General features: G+C 43.3%; 1 protein-coding gene across 1 annotated transcript in view; it reads right to left on the reverse strand.

Annotated features, from left to right (window-relative positions):
- The window catches only part of LOC103176868 (urea transporter 2-like), a 34,564-nt gene extending 21,921 nt beyond the window's left edge, over window positions 1–12,643 (reverse strand). Inside the window, 4 exon segments of the mRNA NM_001292693.1 lie at window positions 9,079–9,207; window positions 10,649–10,838; window positions 12,210–12,357; window positions 12,575–12,643. Of these exon segments, the coding sequence (NP_001279622.1) occupies window positions 9,079–9,207; window positions 10,649–10,838; window positions 12,210–12,357; window positions 12,575–12,598 (491 nt within the window). The 5' untranslated portion in view covers window positions 12,599–12,643.
- Between the last annotated feature and the right edge of the window lie 11,040 nt (window positions 12,644–23,683).

Consider the following 23,683-nt stretch of genomic DNA (forward strand, 5'->3'; position numbering starts at 1 on the left):
TTGAACATCTCTAATCTTATGACTCATTTGTGTTAGAGTTGAAATCACTGGTTGCTCTTTGCAGAATAAAAAGGTTGAACTTGCAGTGTTTTATAACCATTTCCTGTGAGTTATCTAGGCTGACACTGCAATGAGGTAATGAGTACTGTCATTCGGATGAGAATCTAAACCGGGGTCAGTCCTGTCTGCCTGTTCAGGTGGATGCTAAAGATCCCACGAAACTGTTTGAAAAGAGAAGAGAGTTTCTTCTCATGATATAGCAAACCAACCCAGAGATAAAATTGTTTCATTCAATTGATAGCTGTTTGTGGCATATTGCTGTGAGTGAATTGGATGCAAGGTTCGCCTAAAAGTACAGTCACTGCACAGTAAAAATCATGTGAAAGCACTTTGAGATGTGATAAGATCCCATAACAAATGTAAGTTTTTTTTTAATCTCTAGGGTGCCCATAGTTTTTAGGGCTGAATGGCTTTCCTCTGTGTCCAAAATTTCTATGGTTTGAAGATTTCCTGTTTAGCAAATTGCTCTTCTCTTACAAACATTCTCTCCCTATTTTCTTCCCTTTGGACTTTGCATAAAAGGGATTTCTTGTTCCAGTTTAATCAACCTATTCATTAATTTTGGAGCATGCCTATGTAGCTTGCAGCTTTCTTTAGAACAATTAGTATTCACAGTTTGTGCCTGTACTGAAAGAAAAGTACTGAAGAACACAGTGCACTATTAAACATCAAATGCCCTCCTCACCAGTCTCACCAGCTCCACTATCAACAAAATCAAACTAATCCCAAACTCTGCCATCTGCATACACACCTGCACTAAACCCCTGTACCACCATCACCCACTTCTAGTCAGACTCCACTGGCTCCCCATCACCGAATGGATTGATTCACACTCTTTTTCAAATTCCTTCATGCCCTGACACCTCCCTTCCTTTCCTTCCCCAACTTCAGGTCATGCCTGAAGACCTTCCTCTTTGACCGTGCCTACAGTCACCAGCCTCCTCCCCCGGCATCGTGCTCCTGCATTATCTAGCGCTCTTGCACGAGGGCTGCTATATATATGCAAGTTGTTGTTTCTAACAGATCATATAGAAATATTGCAATTTATTTTACTTTTCAATCCATTTACTTCTATTTTTTAATTCTTTACGTGTATACTCTTGGTGTAAAAGGTAAAGCAGAAGAATGATTTTCTCAGGATAAAGACTTACTTTCCATTCATACAATTCCTCTACAATTCCTTTGCAGAAGGAACACACTTTTATATCTCTATAAAGTTACTCTATTATTAATCCTTTCTAAAGAGGAAACATTAGTTAGAATATAGATATCAACAATCCCCAGGCGGTTATTTAAACTGCAGTTAATTTTGTGGTCAGACCATTTGCACAGGTTGACTGATCATGTGGTTTTCCTTTTATTTCCCTTCTACTTAGATCTGAGTTTATGGAACATTCCCCAGGATGCAAACCATTCTTGTTGATTTAACGTTTCCTTGAGTGTCTCCAAATCACTGTTTTATGAATCTGGTCCCCAGAGTAAACTCGAGACATAATTCATAGACACATAGATAAATTGAAGATTGAAGATAAATATAGAATATAATGTGTCTGTTAAATTAATTACGATCAAACTAATAATTTCAAAGTCCTTATTCAAATTCAATCTAAATCTCAGGCTGTTACGCATCTATAATAGTTAATTAATAATCCTTGCATTTGATATAGCGCCTTATCACATCTTCAAGAAGTTTCAAAGGTCTTCCCAGAATACATTGTAAAGTGAATTGACTGTATATTTTATGGACGTTACAGGTAGTTATGATGCCACCAGCATTTACGTTTATTTATTATTTGGTTTTTTATTTGTCGTCTGATAACATTTTATTTTTTCCTTTGAACCATTTGATAAGAGGTGTGTGCCCTTATCATTGTGATTCCTGCCTGAATCATTAAGCTATTGTATTCTTATGCTCCACCCGCTCCAGCCAACAGTAATAAAGGGAGAAAGGTAGATATTTTACGGTTGAATACAGAAATTTCACTTCTCAATGAGCATAGAGTGAATGCTTGAGAAATAATTGTCTTCATTTATTTTTCTCTCAGTTACAGTAGCCACTCGCTGTAACTGAGAGAAAGTTCACTTAAAAGGCACAGTAGTTCATTGGCCCTTGAAGCAAGATTTAATTATCATTTGGGAAGTCAGAATAGAGAGAAGCCAAAACTACATTCGAGACGATTACACTCTTGAACACTCAGATTTTTTTTTCCATTTGAGAATACTGTGTTAAAGTTCAACATGCAACGACTCTATTGCTGTGTAACACTATCACTATTGCCGCGGATACACCCCAATACACAAAGGGCACGCAGATCTGTGCCAGGTGGGCAGAACCTGGCACGACAACATAAAACAATATGCACAGTATTTCAATTTTCTTATGCATACACAGAAACCATTTCTACTACAGCACTAATACCAAACTCATGCTAAAATGTGGAGCATAGCCTGGTTCTGAAACTGTATCCTGAGGTCATTTCAGGAATGGAGTTAATGCCAAGATCAGAGACCACATCACAGACCGGCTGCTTTTACAGATTTGAAAAATAAAATTTATACTTTCTTGACCTATTGGAGATTCAAGAAGTCTAAATACATCTTTCAATGTTATTAAAGAGTCAGGTGTTTACTCGACTGACTCTCAAAAATATTACCAGATTAATAGCTGTTCAGCGTTGGTTTGACCACATGTGTAGTTTCATCAGTTGTGCAGAAATTTGAGTTTATACAAATATTCTAATATTGGAATCTATTATTACATGCAATTACCTCTCCCCAGCCACCAAGACACTCATCTACACCTTTAATTTGTGCAGGTTCAATAGTGCCAATGCTTTGCTTGTTGGAATTAGGAAGTAATATTAATCCTTGATTCCAGGTTCACAGCTGTTCTGACCAATTGGTTGTCAGATCTGGATGAGAGCTAACTTTCTCCAGCTGAATGTCGACAAGACAGTCTTCTGCTTGGCTACTGTCAGCGCCTTCTCACTTCAGGTGTTGACAGCATCAATCTCTGTGGATGCACACTCCACCCTGTGGAACCAGTGTTGTACCTCACTATCTTGTTTGATTCTCAACTGTCCTTACACCTCACATCCTATGAGGATAGGCTGAATAAACTAGGGCTATATTCTCTAGAATACAGAAGAATTAGGGACGATCTTATTGAAACATATAAGATTCTTAAAGGGCACTGAGGGTCTGTTTCCCCTGGGAGGAGAATCTATAACCAGGGGTCACCGTCTTAAAATTAAGGGTCAGCCTTTTAGAACAGAGTTGAGGAAACATTTCTTCACTCAGAGGGTAGTGAATTTATGGAATTCACTACCCCAGAAGGCTGTAGATGCTCAGTCCTTGAACATCTTCAAGGCTGAGACTGATAGATTTTTTNAAAAAATAGAGGGATTAGGGGATATGGGGATAGGGCAGGTAATTAGAGTTAGGTCTGAAGATCAACCATGATCTTATCAAATGGCAGAGCAGGCTCGAGGGGCCGAATGGCCTACTTCTGCTCCTAATTCTTACATTCTTATGTTCTTATCCACGCTCTTACCCACTCAGCTTTCCTCTACCTCCCAACATTGCTGACCTCCACCACAACCTCTTCCCTTAGGTTGCTGAGACCCTAATTCATGCATTCATCATATCCAGGCCAAATCACACCAACGTTCTGCTCACCGGACTGCACAATTCTTCCCTTCACAAGCTGCAGACTATCAAGAACTCTGCAGATTGTGTCCTTTCCCACACCAGGCTCTGTGAGCCTATCACCCCCATCCTCGCCCGCCTCCACTGGTTCCACATTCTCCAGCAGATCGAGGTCAAGATCCTCATCCTAAACTTGCACCACCCAACCTCTGCAATGTTCTCAAACCCTAACAACACAGCTGCTGCCTTCACTCAGTGGGCACAGTACTGGTTCATGTCCTCCACCTTACGCATCCCACAATGGATGGTCGGGCTATCTGCCCCCACTCTCTGGAACTCCATCCCAGAGTCCTTACAACTCACATCTTTCCTCGCTTCCTTCAAAATTGCCTCAAAATCTTCCTCTTTCACTGCACCTTTAGTCACCTTTCCCCTCCCCTCTTGGCCCAACAGCCCTAGCTATAGATTGCAGGAAGGTACAGGCAGATAGACATGTAAGTGGAATAGGCAAATTTGTGAGAAAGGGTTGTACATAGAAAAAGGTTAAGTGTTCCGTTTTGACAGGTGGAATTCTGAATAAAATGGAGGAACCTGCAGATTGGGAGTACGAATACATAGCTCATTAACGGTAGGTCCAACCTTCACTCCGAGGAGATGCTGGATTTCCTTGAATCCAAAATCAAGGGAATCCGCTCCGCAGTTACTCCCCCTCCAACTTCCACCCACTCCCCACCCCTTCCCTCCCACACTCCGACTCCTACCTATCCTCCCCTACACACCTTCGAACCCTCTGTCACCAAGCTTATCCTGTCCCTGAAACCCACCACCTGCTCCCTTGACCCCATCCCCACTCCACTCCTTATCTCCCAGCTCCACCTCCTTGCCCCACTTCTCACAGACATCATCAACCTGTCCCTCTCCTCTGGCTCTGTTCCCTTTCCCCTAAAAACTGCCACCATCACTCCCACTTTGAAAAAACCCTCCCTTGATGCGTCGCAGCTATCAAGCTACCGGCCCATCTCCAACCTCCCTTTCCTGTCCAAGGTTCTCGAAAGAGTTGTCGCCTCCCAGCTGTGCTCTTTCCTCTCCACCTATGCATTATTCGAACCCCTTCAGTCGGGTTTCCGTGCTGCCTGTAGCACGGAAACCGCCCTGGTCAAGGTCACCAATGACATCTTGACCATCTGCGACCAGGGCTCCCTCTGCCTCCTCGTCCTCCTCGACCTATCGGCCGCATTCGATACGGTCGACCACGCTATCCTCCTCCACCGCTTGTCCTCCCACCTCAACCTTCAAGGCCCTGTCCTTCAGTGGTTTAGGTCGTACCTCTCCCACCGTCTTCATTTTGTTTCCACAAATGGCTTTTCCTCCGGGCCCCGCACTGTGTTGTGTGGTGTTCCTCAGGGCTCTGTCCTCGGTCCCATCCTCTTCACCCTCTATATGCTCCCCTTTGGTGACATCATCCGCAGACATGGGGTTAACTTCCACATGTATGCGGATGACACCCAACTCTACCTTTCCTCCTCTACCCTCAACTCCACGACCACCGATGTCCTGACAGCCTGCCTGTCTGACATTGAGTCCTGGACGAGAGACAACTTTCTTCAGCTCAACGTGCGCAAAACTGAGGCCCTCCTGATTGGCTCGAGTCAGCGCCTCCGCACCTCAGGCGCTGACAGCATCAGCATCCAAGACTGCAGTCTCCACCTCTCAAAGCCGGTCATGAACCTTGGGGTTCTGTTTGATCCTGAGCTGTCCTTTCTTCCTCATATCCGCGCCACAACTGGCACCGCCTTCCATCACCTCCGAAACATCGCCAGACTACGGCACTACTTCACCCCTCACGCTGCTGAAACTCTGGTCCACGCCTTTATCACCTCAGGGCTGTACTATGGGAACTCTCTCCTCACCGGCCTTCACGGCACCTCCCTCCACAAGCTGCAGGTCATTCAGAACTCTGCAGCTCGTGTACTGTCCCGCACCAGGCTTCGGGACCACATCACTCCCACCCTCGCTCGCCTCCACTGGCTCCCCATCCCCCAGAGGATCGAATTCAAGATCCTCATCCTCACCTACAAGGCCATTCACGGCCTCGCTCCCTCCTACCTCTCTGACCTACTATCCCCTAGTTACCTGCCCGTACACTCTGTTCCTCTGGCTCCGGTCTGCTCCACATCCCCCACCCCAACCGCCCTACCAGCGGTGGCCGGGACTTCAGCCTCTCAGCCCGGAGGCTCTGGAACTCCATCCCCCAGTGCCTTCGCCGCCTCCTCCCTTTCCTCCTTCAAGGCCAGTCTCAAGACCTTTCTCTTTGACCGTGCCTTCAGCTCCCCTCTCGACTCTCTACCCCCTCCTTGCTCCCTCCCTTCCCTCACCCTGACCATTTCCCCCCTGCTCGGGTCCTGACCCAACTGTCCAGCACCTTAGGACGTCCTCCGGACGTGAAAGGCTCTCTATAAATGAAATCTTGTTGTTGTTGTAGGATTGCAAATAGAGAAGGCTGTTGAAAGGGCAAACAGGATTCTGGGTTTCACGTATAGAGCCATGCACAGCTTTGACCCTTCAACTAGATTCTCAGTTAAGTAGTCACTTTTATTGTGCCCATCACAGATAGCAGAGCGGTAGAAGACATCAATGACAAGGGATAAATTTAACAGAAATACTTGGGGGAAATTATACGCAGGTGAGTTTCAGATTTCCATTGCCCAATGGTACATTGCGTTAATCTTGTGACAGAAGGTGAAGAATGACTCTTTATTTGAATTTCTGATGTAAGGGAAAACCACAGAGCACAGATATTAAAGTGTGTGTATGTGTGTGGTGTGTGTTTACACTTATGAAGCTATTGAGATTCCTTGAAATATAAATAGCATTATTTCTACTTATATTTCCGTGAAATATAAATAGCATCATGTAACTCTAGTTTGCTGGTCTGACTCTGTTTCACGGTCAACGACATTCATAAGTATTTCGGGGATCTGATTTCAGAGTTAAGGCATTAAGTATGAATAAGTTCAGGCCAGAGCTTAATAGATTTTTGATGAAAGAAGCAAGGAAGGGTTTAAGAGGTGGAACAATTTGATCCCAGTGATGTAGATTGGATTGGTCTTTTTAGTTCTGTACATCCTGCTTTCCTAGGTTTCGTCCCTTTTGTGATTAGTTGCTCCAATGTTTGTGTATCTCTTGTAGTTTGCAAATTATTCTTAAATATTAATGTATTGTAGGACAGAAAATAAAATAGGAGCCTCAATCATAAAATACCTAAAATCTGGTTCCTATCTTTTCTTAATTTTAACCACAAACTTTACTCAGTTACTATAATTTTAACATTCAATCAACTCCGTCCACTGAGAACTGGAATTGGGACCAGAAAGCTCTGATTTCAAATACTGGTTTGTCCAGTCAATCCTTCACGTTTTGAGGTTAATAAAATTAGTTTTTTGTCCAAAAATAGCTCATTGGGATGGCATTTAGAAATTACAGCACTGGAAGAGGTCTCTCAAGTGTAGGCATATCCTTAAAGCCCCAACAGTCAATAACAACAAAATTAAATTTATAGAGCGCCTTTCACGTCGGCAGGACGTCCCAAAGCGCTGAACAGTCAGCTGTCGGGGCCCGAGCATGGAGGAGGGGTGGTATAGGGGTGAGGGAAGGCAGAGAGGTGGGAGGGAGACCAAAGGCACGGTCAAAGAGAAGGGTCTTGAGACCGGCCTTGAAGGATGCGAGGGAGGAAATGAGGCGAAGGGACCGTGGGATGGAGTTCCAGAGTGTGGGGGCAGAGAGGCTGAAAGCCCGGCTACCGATGGTAGGGCGGCTCGGGTGGGAGTCATGGAGTAGGCCGGAGCCTGGTGAATGGAGGGAGCGGGCAATTTTGGTAGGGAGTCATCAGGTCAGAGAGGTAGGAGGGGGCAAGGCCATGGATGGCCTTAAAGGTGAGGACCAGCTTCTTGAACTCGATCCTCTGGGGGTTGGGGAGACAGTGGAGTTGGGCGAGGGTGGGAGTGATAGGGTCGCGGAGCCTGGTGCGTGAGAGTACATGAGCTGCAGATTTTTGGATGATCTGCAGCTTGTGAAGGGAAGAGTTGGGAAGGCCGATGAAGAAGGAGTTTTCGTAATCAAGCCTTGATGTGATGAATGCGTGGGTGAGGGTTTCGGCAGCCTGAAGCAGTGGCGGAGTCTGGCAATGTTGCAGAGGTGGTGGTAGGCACTGCCAGTTATGGCGCGAATGGGTGGGAGAAAGGATAGTTCAGGGTAAAATAAGACACCCAGGTTCCTGACTGGCTTAGTGAGGTTGAGTGTGCAGCCATGGAGGCTGATACTGCCAGCGCCTGAGGTGTGGAGGCGCTGGTGCGAGCCAATCAGGAGGGTCTTGGTCTTGCTGACGTTGAGTTGGAGAAAGTTGGCCCTCATCCAGGACTTGATGTCGGAAGGACCTCAGTTGTCCTGGAGTTCAGGGTGGAGGCAGAGAGGTAAAGTTGGGTGTCATCCGCATACATATGGAAATTTACCCCATGTCTGCGGATGATGTCACCAAGGGGGAGCATATAGAGGGTGAAGAGGAGGGGACCGAGGACAGAGCCCTGAGGGACACCACACGAGACGATGCGGGGGCCGGAGGAGAAACCGTTTGCCGTGATGAAGTGGAGGTGGTGTGAAAGGTAGGACCTGAACCAGTCAAGGACAGAACCTTGAAGGTTGAGGTGGGAGGTCAAGGTGGCCTTAATTGGTTTAATATCACATGGCAGTTTCAACAATAATGTGTTTTTTGTTAATAAACGCCAAAACAGAATCAGTAATAATAATAATCCTTGCATTTGATATAGCCCTTACCATGTCTCAAAGCATTTCACAGAATATATTGTAAAGTGGATTGGCACAGTTGTGTCCCACAAACAATCATGGATTGAGTGACCAATTTTTTTTTGAGGGATTATTACCCCTGAAAAGTAATCTGCCAATTGAACTGCTAGGTAAACAGAAGCGTGTGGAGTAAGGAAACTTGCCTAAGGTTTGGTCCCGCCCGGGATTCGAACTCAGGTCCTTGCCCTTGCAAGGCAATCATGCTAACCACTACACTACAGGACTCCACAATTAGTTAATTATAATTAATTCATAATTAATGAATTTGATGCCTACGATTCCCACATTTACTAAATTGTATCAAATTTGGAGAATAACCATTTTCTTAGCATGCATTAAGTTCCAAAAAAGGATTTCAAAATTAATGTTCTATTCTCTGTGTCGTTTTGTTTTCAAAATGTTCCTGGATTGAAATAGTTCAGCGTAGAACATTCTATGCTTACATTGTAACTAAGTTTGAGGTAACTATTCATGAAAATAAAGTCATGTCAAATGGAAAAGTCAACATACCATCCCATCGACATGATGATCACAGCCAGTATCAGCCACCAATACCAGTCTCCTTTGTTAGAAAATACAGCCATCAGAAGACCAACCAGGATGCCGTTGTATCCACAAAGCCCTGCTGCAATAGCAGACCTGAAAATAATAATAATTAATAATTATTGAATAGTCTTTCTGTGCCGGTTAGTGCGCTGGCCTCGCAAGCGAGAGGACCCGGATTTGATTCCCGGGCAGGGCGAAACCTTAGGCAAGTTTCCTTACGCCACACACACGCCTCTGTTTACCTAACAGTAAGTAGGAACCCACTTGTTGTAATCAATTGGCCTTCAAAAATAAATCCCTTCAAAATTAATAATAGTAATAATTTGGTTACTCAATCCTCGACTGTTTGTGGGACACTGCTGTGCGCAATTGGCTGCCGCATTTCACCCACAAAATATACAGTTAAATCACTTTACAGTACATCCTGTGAAGCCTTTGAGATGTCTCGAAGATGTGATAAGGAACTATATCAAATGCAAGGATTATTATCATGTCTTCGAGATGTCTCAAAGCGCTTCACAAAATATAAAAAATAAAAACCATAAGATGTGAAGAATAAAGTTACAGAATGCTAATGGTTAACAACTGAGCAGATTTACCTTTTCCGACATCCAAGATATTTTTCAGACAAGTTTCATAGTGAATTGAATCACAAAGTATTGCTGTTTGACTTGGTTAGCACTTTGGGACACCCTCCCAACATGAAAAGTGTTACATACATGTAAATTTATATTGTATTGTAGGTTGATCCTGAGTTTTAGAGAAATGAGCTATGAGGAAGAATGAGATACATTAGGACTCTTCAACATTGAAAAGATGTCTCCTCATCTTTTCTAGGCTCCCAGCGCCTTGGGGCGTCGTCCCGATGTGAAATGCGCTATACAAATATAATTTATTGTTGTTGTTTTCCTCATATTCTTTCATATTTCTCCTTCCAAGATGTTTAATTTTTTTTTAAAAGTTAAGATGGATTCTGCCTCAACTATAGTTCCAGGAAGGGCATTACACCCATAGCGTAGACACATTTCCCCTAACCATCCTTTCTCTCTTGGTAATTATCTTAAATCTATGCCCTTTAGGTATTGACTCATTAACTAAGTTATTAAAACCACACGTAATTTTACAAAGCTTCATCAGGTCTTCTTTCAAGTTTCACTGTTCCAGGGAAAATAGTTATTTCAGTCTTTCCTCAAAAATGAAATCTTCCATCCCTGTTATCCTGCTGAATCTCCTCTGCACCCTCTCTATAGTCTTGATATCCTTCCTCTAGTGAGGTACTCAAACCACAGTACAACTGCAGCCTAACTAATGATTTATGCAGACTTGCACTGTAAACAGTAAATTTATGATAGATCTCAAGATCAAGATCTTGATAATGGCAACCCGGTCTATTAAACACTTTGTCAGATTGTGACTTTCCGCATCCATCAGACACCCAACTGACCATAAATAATCAAACAATAAATAGTATTTATTTTTATCACTTTTTGCAGCCAAGTCTATTCATGGTGAAATTACCATATAGTGTACGTACCTGTTTTGACTGAGAATAAGTGCTGCTAAAGTTGAGGAAACTGTTCCCACAACGCCGTTCAGTGCCCACCATGGATTCTGTACAATCAGCCCGATCAAAATAACAAGTCCACTCAGTGGGTTGTTGACAAACATCACCTGAGCAGCTCCTCGTAAGATCCAGTCAAGAAACTGAAAGATGCAATTTTGCTCTGCAATGTTTCCAGAAAGAAATGAAACATATTATATGCTATGTTTACCGTGAGATGTGTCTATACTTCTGTGTCTATACCTCCCAACGTCCTCCCGACGTGAAAGGCACACTATAAATGTAATTTTATTGTTGTTGTTGTTGTCAGGGTAATTAATACTGAAGAGATGAGCGCATCTCTAAATCCATCTGATTTCTGAATTGTCACAAGGAAAATATCGAATTCAGTCAAGTCTTGAATTTGATAACAATTTAGCCTAGATTGTCTCACGTGTCCGCAAAGTATCGCCTTATCTTGAATCCATTGCATATATAACAATAGTAATATTAATGATTATATATAAGAATCATCCTTGCATAGCGCCTTATCATATTGAAAAATCTCAAAGCGCTTCAAAGGATTTTACTGTTGTATGGAGCGCCTGGCTATTTATAGGCAAACCCTGCTTTAACATAGGATTATGTGGAGTCCTGTAGCTCAGTGGTTAGAGCACTCGCTTTGCAAGCGAGAGACCTGAGTTCAATTCCAGGCAGGGCGAAACCTTGGGCAAGTTTCCTTACTCCACACGCCTAATAATAATCCCTCCAAAAACCAAAAATAATAATAAATTGGTCATTTTCAATCTACGACTGTTTGTGGGACATTGCTGTGCGCAATTGGCTGCCGCGTTCGCCCACAAATATACAGTCAATTCACTTTGCAGTGTGTTCTGTGAAGCGCTTTGGGACGTCCTCCCGACGTGAAAAGCGCTATATCAAATGCAAGGATTATTATTATTATTATTAATTATGTTGGTTTACCAGTCCTTGTGGAGTCCTGTGGCATGGTGGTTAGAGCACTTGCCTCGAAAGCAAGAGGATCCAGGTTTGATTCCCAGGAGGGATCAAACCTTAGGCAAGTTTCCTTACTCCACATGCCTCTGTTTACCTAGCAGTAATTAGGAACCTGATTTCTAAACGATTGGCAGATTTTTTTTATGGTCACTCAATCCATGATTATTTGTGGGACCATGCTGTTCGCAATTAACTGCTGCATTTCGCTCATAAAATGCATAGTCAATTCACTTTGTGGTATATTCTATGAAGCGCTTTGAGACATCTCAATGACGTGATAAAGTGCTATATCAAATGCAAGGATTATATATGTAATGCTTATACTTTTAAGGAGTCTTTATACTGCTTCACTATCTCTCTCTCAACATTTTGATCTAATCCTTTTGAGGTACTTCATTGAAAATATATTTCCAATAACTTCCATTATGATCATACTGTATTTCTGATGAAGATTAACACCCAGAAACCTAGTTTGCTCTTCCTGATGCTAATCAACCTCTTGTGCAATTCCAACACATTATTTAAGATATTCTCTTACCTTTAATCCAGTCACCAAATTCTCTCATGTCACCAGAAATGTAGCCAATTCCTCTGAAAAAAGTTTTCTTGAGGAGATTGCCGTGTTTCAGGGTTACCTTCTCTTGAATCATTTCTGCTTTCTGTTGCTCCATGAATGGATATATTTCCTGAAAAAATAGAAGATCAAGTTCCATTCGTGAGTTCAAAATCTATAAGAGTTTATTATAACTCAAGTGAAATGAAATATATATTCTTAAATTAGTTTCAAATATTGAGTATCTTCTGAACATGGCAATAAACCACACTTTAAAGTATCTGTCTTAACTCAGTTAAATATAAACATATAATATATCTCAAATGTATCTTCTTTGGAAAACTGCATACCTGGGCAAGTTCAATATCAACCATTCAGGCTTCTTGTCTTCATTCTCTAACATAAACTGCTAAACTGCTGCCAGTGAACTGATGAGTTTGCTTTTATGCAGTTGAAGTAAAATGTGTTAAATTCTAAAATAGATTGTTATCAAAACTGTGATGCTGTTTTTAACATTTTTGTTTAATGAGCGTGTAATTGCCTTTGCCTGGGGTGTTTTATGCACATGGCAAAATGTTTCACTTTCTTATCGATTAATAAATTACTTATTCGGATATTTCTTAAATGAGCAGTTTGGGACCTTGGAAAGCTACAATGGCCTTCTCTCAGGAATGAACTAGAGAATTTTAAACTGACTCCAAATATGTGACAGAGCATCTGGAGATAAAGCTACACAAGGGGTTCAAATTATTATCTTGATACCAAGTTTCTCACCTTGAGCTGAAAAGAACTGACAAGATCATGAGTAATAAAGCAATTACTACTGATTATCAGTTTGAATTCTTGTCAAAAATATCTGGGAGTTAAATAGTAGCTCCACTTGCCTCACATAGCACTCACTCTATTGTCAACAAACAGTGACATGGTTAGAAATCCTTCATTACTTTAAAAAGTCTAATTGTATATTCACTAAATACCTCTTCTATCTAATTCTGGTTATATTTCTGCTCTGTGTGTCATAGGAACATAGGAACAGGAGTAGGCCATTCAGCCCCTTGGCCTTTTCCACCATTATATTAAAATCATGGCTGATCTGTACCTCAATTCTAGTTGTGTCAGTCTGGCTCAGTTGTTAGCTCTCTTACCTTAGATTTTCTATGGGAAATCTGACATCTGGCATTATTTGATGATTAATTGATGTCTGTTTGAAATTGAACTCTATATCGTGACAGATTTTATAATCACTACCATGACATTTTAAATACTGAAACGCAGGATGTGAGATCCCTCCAATAAATATGATGTATTGAATTTTCCCTTTCTGCATAATAATAAAGTGACAAATTACATTTTGTCCATCTGCGACCAGGGCTCCCTCTGTCTCCTCATTCTCCTTGACCTCTCTGCTGCCTTTGATCCGTTGACCACTCTATCCTCCTCCACCGCCTCTCCTCTCACCTCAACCTTCATGGTTCTGTCCTTGAATGGTTTCAGATCATACCTCTCACACCATCCCTACTTCATCTCTACAAATGGCTTCTCCTCTATTCCCGCACAGTCTCGTGCAGAGTTCCTCAGGGCTCTGTCCTTGGTCCCCTCCTCTTCAATATCTATATGCTCCAGCCTTCCCAACTCCTCCCTCCACAGGCTGCAGAACACCCAGAACTCTGCAACCTGTGTCCTCTCCCACACCAGGCTCCATGACCCTTCTGCTGCTCTGCCCCCACCCTCTGGAACTTCATCCCACAGTCTATCTGCCTTGCCGACTCCCTTGCTTTCTTCAAGACTTGTCTCCAGACCCTCCTCTTTGACCGTGCCTCTGGTCACCCTCTTCCTGCCTTACCCTCCCCGATTCCGACCCGCAGCTCGGGTCCGAAATCCTGATTGTCCAGTTCCTTGGGATGTCCTCCCGACATGGAAGGTGCTATACAAATGTAATTTTGTTTGTTTGTTGATGTAAAATCCTTGCATTTATCACATTGTTGAGAACATCTCAAACCACTTCACATTACAGTATATTCTGTGAAATGCTTTGAGACATGATAAGGCACTATATCAAATGCAAGGATTATTAATGTTATTAAATACTGTAAAATGAATGAATGTATATTTTGTGGTCGAAATACGGTAGCCAACTTCACACTGCAGTATTCCACAAACAGTCATGGAATACATTAGAACACATTAGAATATACAGCACAGGAACAGCCATTCGGCCCAACTGGTCTATGCCGGTGTTTATGCTCCACATGAGCCTCCTCCTGCCCTTCCTCAACTGAGCCATCAAGCATAACCTTCTAGGGTATCTGAGAGGTATCTATTGCCTCCCTCAAAATCACAGCAGTCTGTCCTAACCCACAAAATGTTTGCTAAAATCTTATAGTCTATGTTTAACAATGTTATGGGTCTCTAGTTCTTCATCTTCTTCTCTCCATTGTTCTTATACATCACCTCTGCTCCTCCCAGGGATCTGCTCATTTTCCCCCTTTGCACGTTTCCATATACCTCTCTCAACTCCTTCCAAAAGGTGTCACAACTCATTTGGCAGCCTGTCTGCCTCTGGAGCCTTCTCCTTCATCATGCCTCACAGAGCCTCATCCATTTCTTCCTTCTCAATCTGCCTGTCCATGTATCTCACATCCTCCTCAGATACCCTCACCTCCAACTTACCTAGAAGTTTTTCCAAGAACTCCTCTTTAAAGGCCTTTGCCCCATTTCATGCAATTTTATATATTCAAGTATCTCCCCCACTTCTTAATTCTTCCATAATTCTCTTCATTTTTTTGCCTTCCTAACAAAGTAGCCAGTACACCTTTCATTTTCTATACAAGTCTCATTCTCTCCTGCACCATTATAAAAATCACATCCCTGGTCATCAAAGCCTCTCACAATCTATTTCATAATTTAAACCTTTCACATACCTATTGTTGTCCAGGAGAAACCTCGACACTGCCAAACCTACATCCACATACATCAATCTTTCCAGCATGATTACTTAATCTGCCTTCACCTCCACATCCCTATTCCCAAACAGAACCCTATCCCAGTTGCTAGGTAGCATCTGATCCCAACCAAACTGACGCCCCTCTCCTCCATTCCTTCTTCAGTGTTATTTATTTCCTTTTATCTACCATAACCATCTTCTGGGAAAATATTAGTATTGCCAGCAGCCTTTTGACTTCTCTTTCACTTCCTTACTATCCTCTTTCCTCCTGCTTCCCCTTTCTCCCCTCCGTCCCAAATTTCTTCCTCAGTTCCCTCACCATCATTTGCCTTCTCTGGCATCTCCTCCATTGCTCCGCTTCCCTCCTTACCATTCCCAGCATCTTCAGTTCTGACAGACATTCTGCACATCTTTCCCATCCCCACTTTCAGATACACCTTCCTTGAACATTACACTCTCTTCCCTCTCTGTTCCTTGCCTGAATGCATCATGCCCATATCAACCTGTCCACTCCCTCTGCTCAGCAGGCTGTGGCCAATGGCCACAACCCCCGCCCGGCCCGGCCCGCCCCAACATCAGCGGTCGGGCCTTCAGCCTTTCTACCCCACCCTTTGGAACTCCATCCCACATTCCCTTCACCTTCCTCCCTCCCTTGCATCCTTCAAGACATGTCTCAAAACTCTCCTCTTTGATCGCGCCTTCGGCCACCCTCCTACCCTCCCTGGCCTTCACCCTTCCCGATCCCGACTTCAAACTGGGGTTCAAATCCCTGACTGTCCAGCGCCTTGGGACACCCTCCTGACATGAAAGGCACTATACAAATGTAATCTTGTATTGTATTGCATTGATCCCCAAACAACTCACTATCCCTCCCTTCCACTCCCAGTCTTTTAAATTCCACACACATTGCTTGCTACGTATAGGTGTCCTCCCTCACCAAACAAATCACATTTCCTCAGTGCCTGGCACCCACCTATCTCATTGTTCTGCCCATATTTATTTCCTTCCAGACAAACAAAGACATAGTTAAAAATTAAAAAAAATGTGATCACTCAATCCACAACAGTTTGCGGGATACTGCTGTACAACATTAGCTGCCACATTTCACCCACAAAATATACAGTCAATTCACTTTGCAGTATATTCTGTGGAGCAAGTTGAGACAACAACAACAACAAGATTCCATTTATAGAGCACCTTTCACGTCGGGAGGACGTCCCAAGGCGCTAGATGATGTGATAAGGCACTATATCAAATGCAAGGATTATTATTATTATAATTCCTGCACCTCAACCTCAGGGCATCCTGCCACCAAATGCCCTAATCTCCCACACAGCCTTGGCATTTCTTGGTATACAATATATCCTCTCAACACTCCTAAAGTTATCATATTCAGCAAGTGTTTTACCACCTCAAGAAACTGAAGATCTAGAAACATACAAACCCCCCACCTTCTTGCCCCATTCCGCACAGAATCCCGGTCAGTAACCTTTATCACCAGTCCTAGCGCCCAACAACATCTCTTCAGCAAGACCTCTGTATCATGCTCATTCAACTCCTCATTGTGAGGCTGTGCAGTCTTTCACCTCCCAGTCTGATAACACCTCCACAGTACAGTCAGAGGTTTATTCTGCTTCTTTGCACCAAATCTCTTCCAAAGCACTTTGACCTTACTGTGCATTCTTGAAGCTTATATCAAAATGTCCTCAGTACCCCAAGCAAACAGTTCAGCTCCTCTGGATGAAACCTCAGTTCCTTCTGAACAACTTTCCTGCTAAACTCAAACCTTTGCAAAGCTGCTCCATTTTCTTCAAACTCAGCCAAACTGTCCATAGCCCCATCATCTTCCTATTGGGCAAAAAGAGAGCAACACCTTCAAAAGCAGTGGCTGCCTCTGCTTTTCTTCCCCAAGAAACAAGCCCTCTTTCATCTAGCTCAACAGGTACAGGATCTCCAACCCTATAACGTTTCCAATTTATCCCGTTCCAGTGTCCTTTTGTACTTCTTGTCTTTATCTCTTTGGCTCTTTCTTAATTGCCTTTTAGTTTTTAAAGGGATATCCTACAGAAATAGTGTTGTCTTCGTTAAGATGGTTTATTAGTTGCTTTGAAATTAGTCCTTTTTTCACCTTCACCTTTCCAAGACCCATTCTCAAACTGCTTGACCTGACCCTATGGAAATGATTCACTGCAAATATGTGACCAATGTATTTAATTACCTTTGAGCCAATTCCCATGCAGAGATCTCTCCTGATATCTTCTTGCTTGATGGTTCCGTTGTGTTGTTTGTTTCCTGGTTTATGTTGTTCCATGTCTGGAGACTTCCCTTCTAGAAAAAATCAAATCAAGTTGCATTCAGCCTTTTTTTTGTGTCAGAAAACAAAATAGATTCCATTTTATGTTCATTGTTAATGCCACTTTTTTTTAACATATTACAAAAAGCCTCCCTGAAATTGAACAAAAAGATTTGTTTTTGCTACTTTGTCAGAAAGCAAAATATTTCTGGTCAAGTTTAAAATCAAAAGTTTAGGATCTTCTTGTTCCTTGGTTAAAGTAAACTGGTCAGAATTACAAGATGGTTTTGCTTTTATGCAGTATTAATGAACTGTGAAAAATTATATAACAGATCGTAATCAAGACTATAATACTGGTTTTAACATTTCTGAATATGTTATCAAGCCATCTCGGGTATTCTGTGCACATGACAAAATGTTTTACTTTCTTATCGATCAATAAATTACTTATGAAATTCATTGAATAATTTGTTCCATGGAAAGTTACGATGGCCCTGTTCCAGGATTAAAAGAGAATGCTAAATTGATTTGCGGTCTGTTAAATATCAGAAACATATCTATCACCTTGATATTTGGGAGATAAGTCACTCAGGGCCTCAAGGCTCTACTCTGATACCAAACTTCTCTTTTGTGCCAAAATGGCAAAGGCACAACTGATGGTGTGATTAACCAATTTCCAGCATGGAGACGTTATCCATCAATGTTTAAGATTATGAAAGGATTTGATAGGGTGAATGTTCATAGGCTGTTTCCACTTGGTGAGTCCAAAACAAGAGGCGTAAATATAAGCTAACCAGTAGTAGACCTAATAGGGAGTTTAGGAGGAACATCTTCGCATAGAGGAGGGTGAAAAAAATGGAACTCACTGCTGGAGGTTGTGGTTGAAACCAAAAGCATCAGAGTATTTAAGAGGATATTTGATGCATACACAATGGAGAAAGGAATAACGGACAAAAGGAAAGGGCAATGGGGCTCTTGTGGAGTTTAAACACTGGCATTGAACTGAATGGCCCATTTCCTTGTCATATCACTCTACGCAATCTGATCTGAGCAACTAGTCACTATCCTACTAGTCTAGTGGTGGGAGGGGGAGGTAAGTGGGGTCTCCTTGGAGCTGAACTGTGTTAAAGGTGTCAAGATAGCACCAGATTATGAGATTCAACAACTAGTGCAGTCAAATCCTGAGCCAGGTGGATCTGCAGTACTTGAGGGCACTGCTGATACAGACCAGTCTGTCTGGCTCATTGGTAGGACTTGGAGGAGCAGGCCAGTCATTGGGGGCAGGGATTCTTCACACTCAGCTCCTTTTAATCCTGCAAGACAAAAACCTAATGACTAGGGTAATCCTAGCTGGACAAGCAGGAAAGCTTGCCAGACAGTGCTTTCAACAACAACAACCATAACAACAACAACAAAATGACATTTGTATCGCGCCTTTCACATCGGGAGGACATCCCAAGGCACTGGACAGACAGAGTTATGGATCTGAGCTGGGGGAGGGTGGAGGGCGGGGGGGAAGCAGGGAGATCGAAAGCACGGTGGAAGAGGAGGGTCTTGAAGTGGATCTTGAAAGTAGCGAGGGAGGGGATGAGGTGGAGGGACTGCGGGATGGAATTTCAGAGGGTGGGTGCAGAGTGGCGGAAGGCCTGCCTGTTAATAGTGGGGTGAGCAAGGCGGGGGACGTGAAGCAGGCTGGAACCCACTGAGCGGAGGGAGCGAGCAGGATGGTAGGGGGTTAGGATGTTGGCGAGGTAGGGGGAAGCAAGACCATGGAGGGCTTTGAAGGTAATGACCGGGATCTTGAACTATATGCTCTGTGTGATGGGAAGCCAGTGGAGTTGGGAAAGGATGGGGGTGATAGGATCACGGAGCCTGGTGCAGGAGAGGACACAGGCTGCAGAGTTCTGGATGATCCGCAGCCTGTGGAGGGAGGAGTTGGGGAGGTCAACAAGCAGTGAGTTTGCATAGTTGAGCCTCGATGTAATGAAGGCATGTATGAGGATTTTGGTGGCCTGCGGTGTGAGACAGTGTCGGAGCCAATACAATAGCAACCTATGCATTTTTTAAAAGCTGGTTAGACTCTAGCAGTACACCAAAGCACATTCCGGTAATTCCAAACCTTGGCTCTTTCCGATCTGTGCCTAATGCTCTCCAGAATTCCTCCGAAGAGTGTGCATCCCATTCCAAACACAGGAATTTCCATGTTTAGGTGGGATGCATGGTACTCTCAGTGTAGTTTAGATACTGATAAGCATGGTGATGGGTTTCCCCATATGTCAGATAACCCTCTGACCACAAAAAAATTAATCTGATTGCTGGTTCGGTTGAATGAGCTACCCAGGATCAAGGCAAGACCATACTTCTACCACCCTCAGCCGTGTGAGACTGAGCTAAGCCAGTGTGACCTCTAGTTTGGGGATATTCAAATTTGAGGTCATCCGCCTTCTGGGGGTGGGGGGAGGAACTGAAGCGCTTTCAGTGAGATGGACACTCAACGCTGGATCAGGAGATCCGGAGGCCTGTGGAGCCAAGAAACTTACATGAATCAGCAGGAGCTGGTGGGGCACGAAGAGGCAGCTTGCTGAATACTGAATGGATAAATAGACAGAAGTGAGAGAGAACGTCTTCACTCCCACACAAGATCCTGTCAGCTCTCCTTGTCTCAGTGGCCGGAGACTCTCAGTGGCCGGTTACGAGAGGGAATTCGAATCGCTAGTGTTGGACTTCGGGAGCATGAGAGTAGCTAACCCTCACTATAGGAGGTAGACCAGCCTCTGAGCTTTCGCTGTGCTCTGCAAACATTTTTATACAATATTGTCGATGCCCCGGGCAGGATGTTGAAGCCAGAATCAACAGAAGAGCTAGATAGTTAGTTTTCAGGATGTGAAAACGTCAAGTTAATCTTTGTTGCTTTTATGGTGGGATATTTATCTACATGGTTTGTTTTGGGGTTTATATTAAGCTTTTGATTGGGTTAATGAGTAATTGTGAAATATACAGTCCTTGAGTTGACTAACCACCAGAGATTTTCAGGCTTTTATGTTTTTACTGGGAAAACCGAGCTGTATAATAAGTTGTGTCAGGCTGGAATCGGAGGCAGCTCTTTAGAGTTAGGAAATGCAGCATAATAGTATGTTTCACACACAAAATCTACAGTTAATTAATTTTACAGTATATTCTGTGAAGCCCTTTGAGGTTTCTTGATGATGTGATAAGGCACAATATCAAATGCAAGGATTTATATTGTGCAGCCAATAATTGCTATCCTTAACTACACTATTTGGTCATTTGGGGAAGAAAGGGAAACATCCAAATGATGTTAGAGAATATTATCTAGGTCATGAGATCTTAGGATAACAACACTGGGTAATCCTAAATGCTCCGAGACACTTCCCTGTGTGAATGGTGCTAGATAATTGCAAGTTGTTGTTATTGCAGTCATCCTTTTTATTAAAATAGAATTTTTTTCCTTCATGGATTATTTTCACTGGTCGGTAATCAGTGGGCATGAAATTAAAATAATCCCACTGTGTGCTTTGAGTTTCACAGAGCTACTGTGTTCGATATTCTGTTATGCTACTTGGATTCTTTTGCTCAACTGCATTGTCTACTGGTGTAAGAGGATAGAATTGCACTGTTAAGAACATAGGAATGCACATGACCGTATTGCAACTTACCCAGCCAGTGTCAAAATAAAATAAACAATCCTACGTTACTCTTGCTCTCACATCCACCTTGGTTTCTTCTCCAACTTAGTAATATCTAAGATGCGTGTTCCTATGCTTGTGGTAACATTGAAAACACATATTGGATGCTAAACTGTGATTGTTGCAGTGGAGCTACTAGTTAGACTGGGACCATTTGCCACAAGACCACTACAAGACCAACATCCTAGCGATGTCTCGGTGGGGCAAAAAGATTTAAGTGTTTTAGTACAACAAACTGGAGTTCTTTCATGTTTAGCTGTGGTCCACTATCCTCCAGCAGGTCTTGAAGTGAGAATCCGAAGAACCAACTCAGTCATAGGGTCAAACAACAGCAATAACAATTTGCACTTATGCCCTCCACACAGGGTAGCGTCTCAGAGCCCTTAACAGTGGTGGAGCCTGACTCTGAGATGGAGGGAGGGAGCTTGTGGCCGTAAGCACAGTTGAAGAGGAAAGTTTTCAGGCAGGACTTGAAAAGGGGGAGAGAGAGGGCAAGGCAGAGGGATTGAGGGAGAGTGTTCCAGAGTTTTGGGGTGTAGTGGCTGAAAACACAACCTCTGATGGTGAGACGGAGGGTGCGAGGGACGAGCAGGAGGCCGGTGCCAGTCAAGCGGAGGCGCTGGGTGGTGGATTGGGGAGTAAGGAGGTCGGAGAGGTAGGAAGGTGCCAGAGAGTGAAGGGATTTGAACACAAGAATAAAGATTTTGAAGTCAATCGTTTGGTGATGGGGAGCCAGTGGAGCCTGGGTCAGAACTGGTGAGATGTGGGTACGGAGTTTGGTCCGGATCAGTATGCGGGCGGCAGAGTTTTGAATGAGCTGAATCTTGTGAGTGGTGGAGCTGGGGAGACCGGCGAGGAGTGCGTTGGTTTAATCCATGTCACAAATGCATACACAAGGGTTTTGGCTGCATTTGGGGTAAGGTACGGTCGGAAGTGGGCTATGTGGTGGAAGTGGAAGCAGGCAGTCCTGGTCAGGGACTGGATATGGAGGTGGAAGGACAGTTGGGGGTTGAACTGGATGCCTAGATTGTGCACTGGTTCGGTGAGTCTGAGGGAGAGCCCAGGGAGGTTGAGGAGTTTAAATCCGCAGGAGTGAAGATGTTGACGGGAGCCGAGGAGTATGGCTTCCGTCTTGTCCATATTCAGCTGCAGGAAGTTTACACTCATCCAGGCCTTGATGTCTGCCAGACAAGCTGATAGAACATCTTCAAAGCTAGATGTATGCTGCGTCAATGCCACAAAAGATTAACAGTGTCCGAGCCCTCTGCGCCTATTCAATGACAGATCTGGAGGCTATTTTACCTCGTGCTAGTCTTCAGATCATTTAGGTAATGCTGAGTATTTGGATTTAATGCCTACTTTGTACTGTGAATACTGTGCATTCGCATGCACTGTCGCAGTCATGCACATCAACTTATTGGATCAAAATCTTTTATTGGAGCGCCTAAGATCTTTTCTGAGAAAAAGAAAAAAATCGAATTGTTTACTTTTATACTGCGGCAGCGGGAATCAATTTAATGTTGAGATTGTTTTCTCAAGCTGGACTTTAGACTGAATCACTTAGAGGTTGCTCAGTTTGCATCCATTTCAAAGCGATTTGCTGGGAAAAACATGTGCTGGGTAACAGAGCCTGCTTAAAGCTGATGCAACTAACTGTCGCTGAAGATAGACCTCAACAATACTCAGCTAATCCAGATCAGCATGTAATTGCAAACATAAATCATCATGTCTTAATACGCATTTTAGTTTTTAAAAGATGTATGTGGGAATGTTGATTTTTCCTGTCTTTTAAACAACATTTATTGTTTTGTAGCTTGTATGAAACATTTGATTTGGTTAATAAGTAATAAGTAATGGGAAAATATGTGTCTTTTGAAGATTTTTCTGTAACGTTTGAGTTTCTTGAACAACTGTGGGAATCAGAAATGTCTTGCTCACTGGGGAAAAAGGGTTTATTATGTTGCCAATTGTTCCTGTTATTGATACAGTGGAATTTGGTTAAGCTGGACACAGCGAGGATGGCTGTTTTGTCCAGCTCAAGAGGTGTCTGAGGCAAGCCAAAGTTCTCTTACTTCAGAGGAGCGACAGCAGGCTTCCTCCATCCCATTGCCACTCGTGGAGTCCTGTAGCTCAGTCGTTAGAGCACTCGCTTTGCAAATGAGAGACCTGAGTTCAATTCCAGGCAGAGGGCGAAACCTTGGGCAAGTTTCCTTACTCCACACAGAGCCTGATAATAATCCCTCCAAAAAAAACAATAATAAATTGGACATTTTCAATCTACGACTGTTTGTGGGACATTGCTGTGCGCAATTGGCTGCTGCGTTCGCCCACAAATATACAGTCAATTCACTTTACAGTGTGTTCTGTGAAGCGCTTTGGGACGTCCTCCCGACGTGAAAAGCACTATATGCAAGGATTATTATTATTATTCTCGTTGCATAGGAAGGGGACCAATTAGCGGCGGCTCCGAGGTGATTGACAGCCTTAGAGCCACACACTCACAGAAAGACAGACA

Source organism: Callorhinchus milii, unplaced genomic scaffold (assembly GCF_018977255.1).
Source record: "Callorhinchus milii isolate IMCB2004 unplaced genomic scaffold, IMCB_Cmil_1.0 Scaffold1, whole genome shotgun sequence".
Lineage (NCBI taxonomy): Eukaryota > Metazoa > Chordata > Chondrichthyes > Chimaeriformes > Callorhinchidae > Callorhinchus > Callorhinchus milii.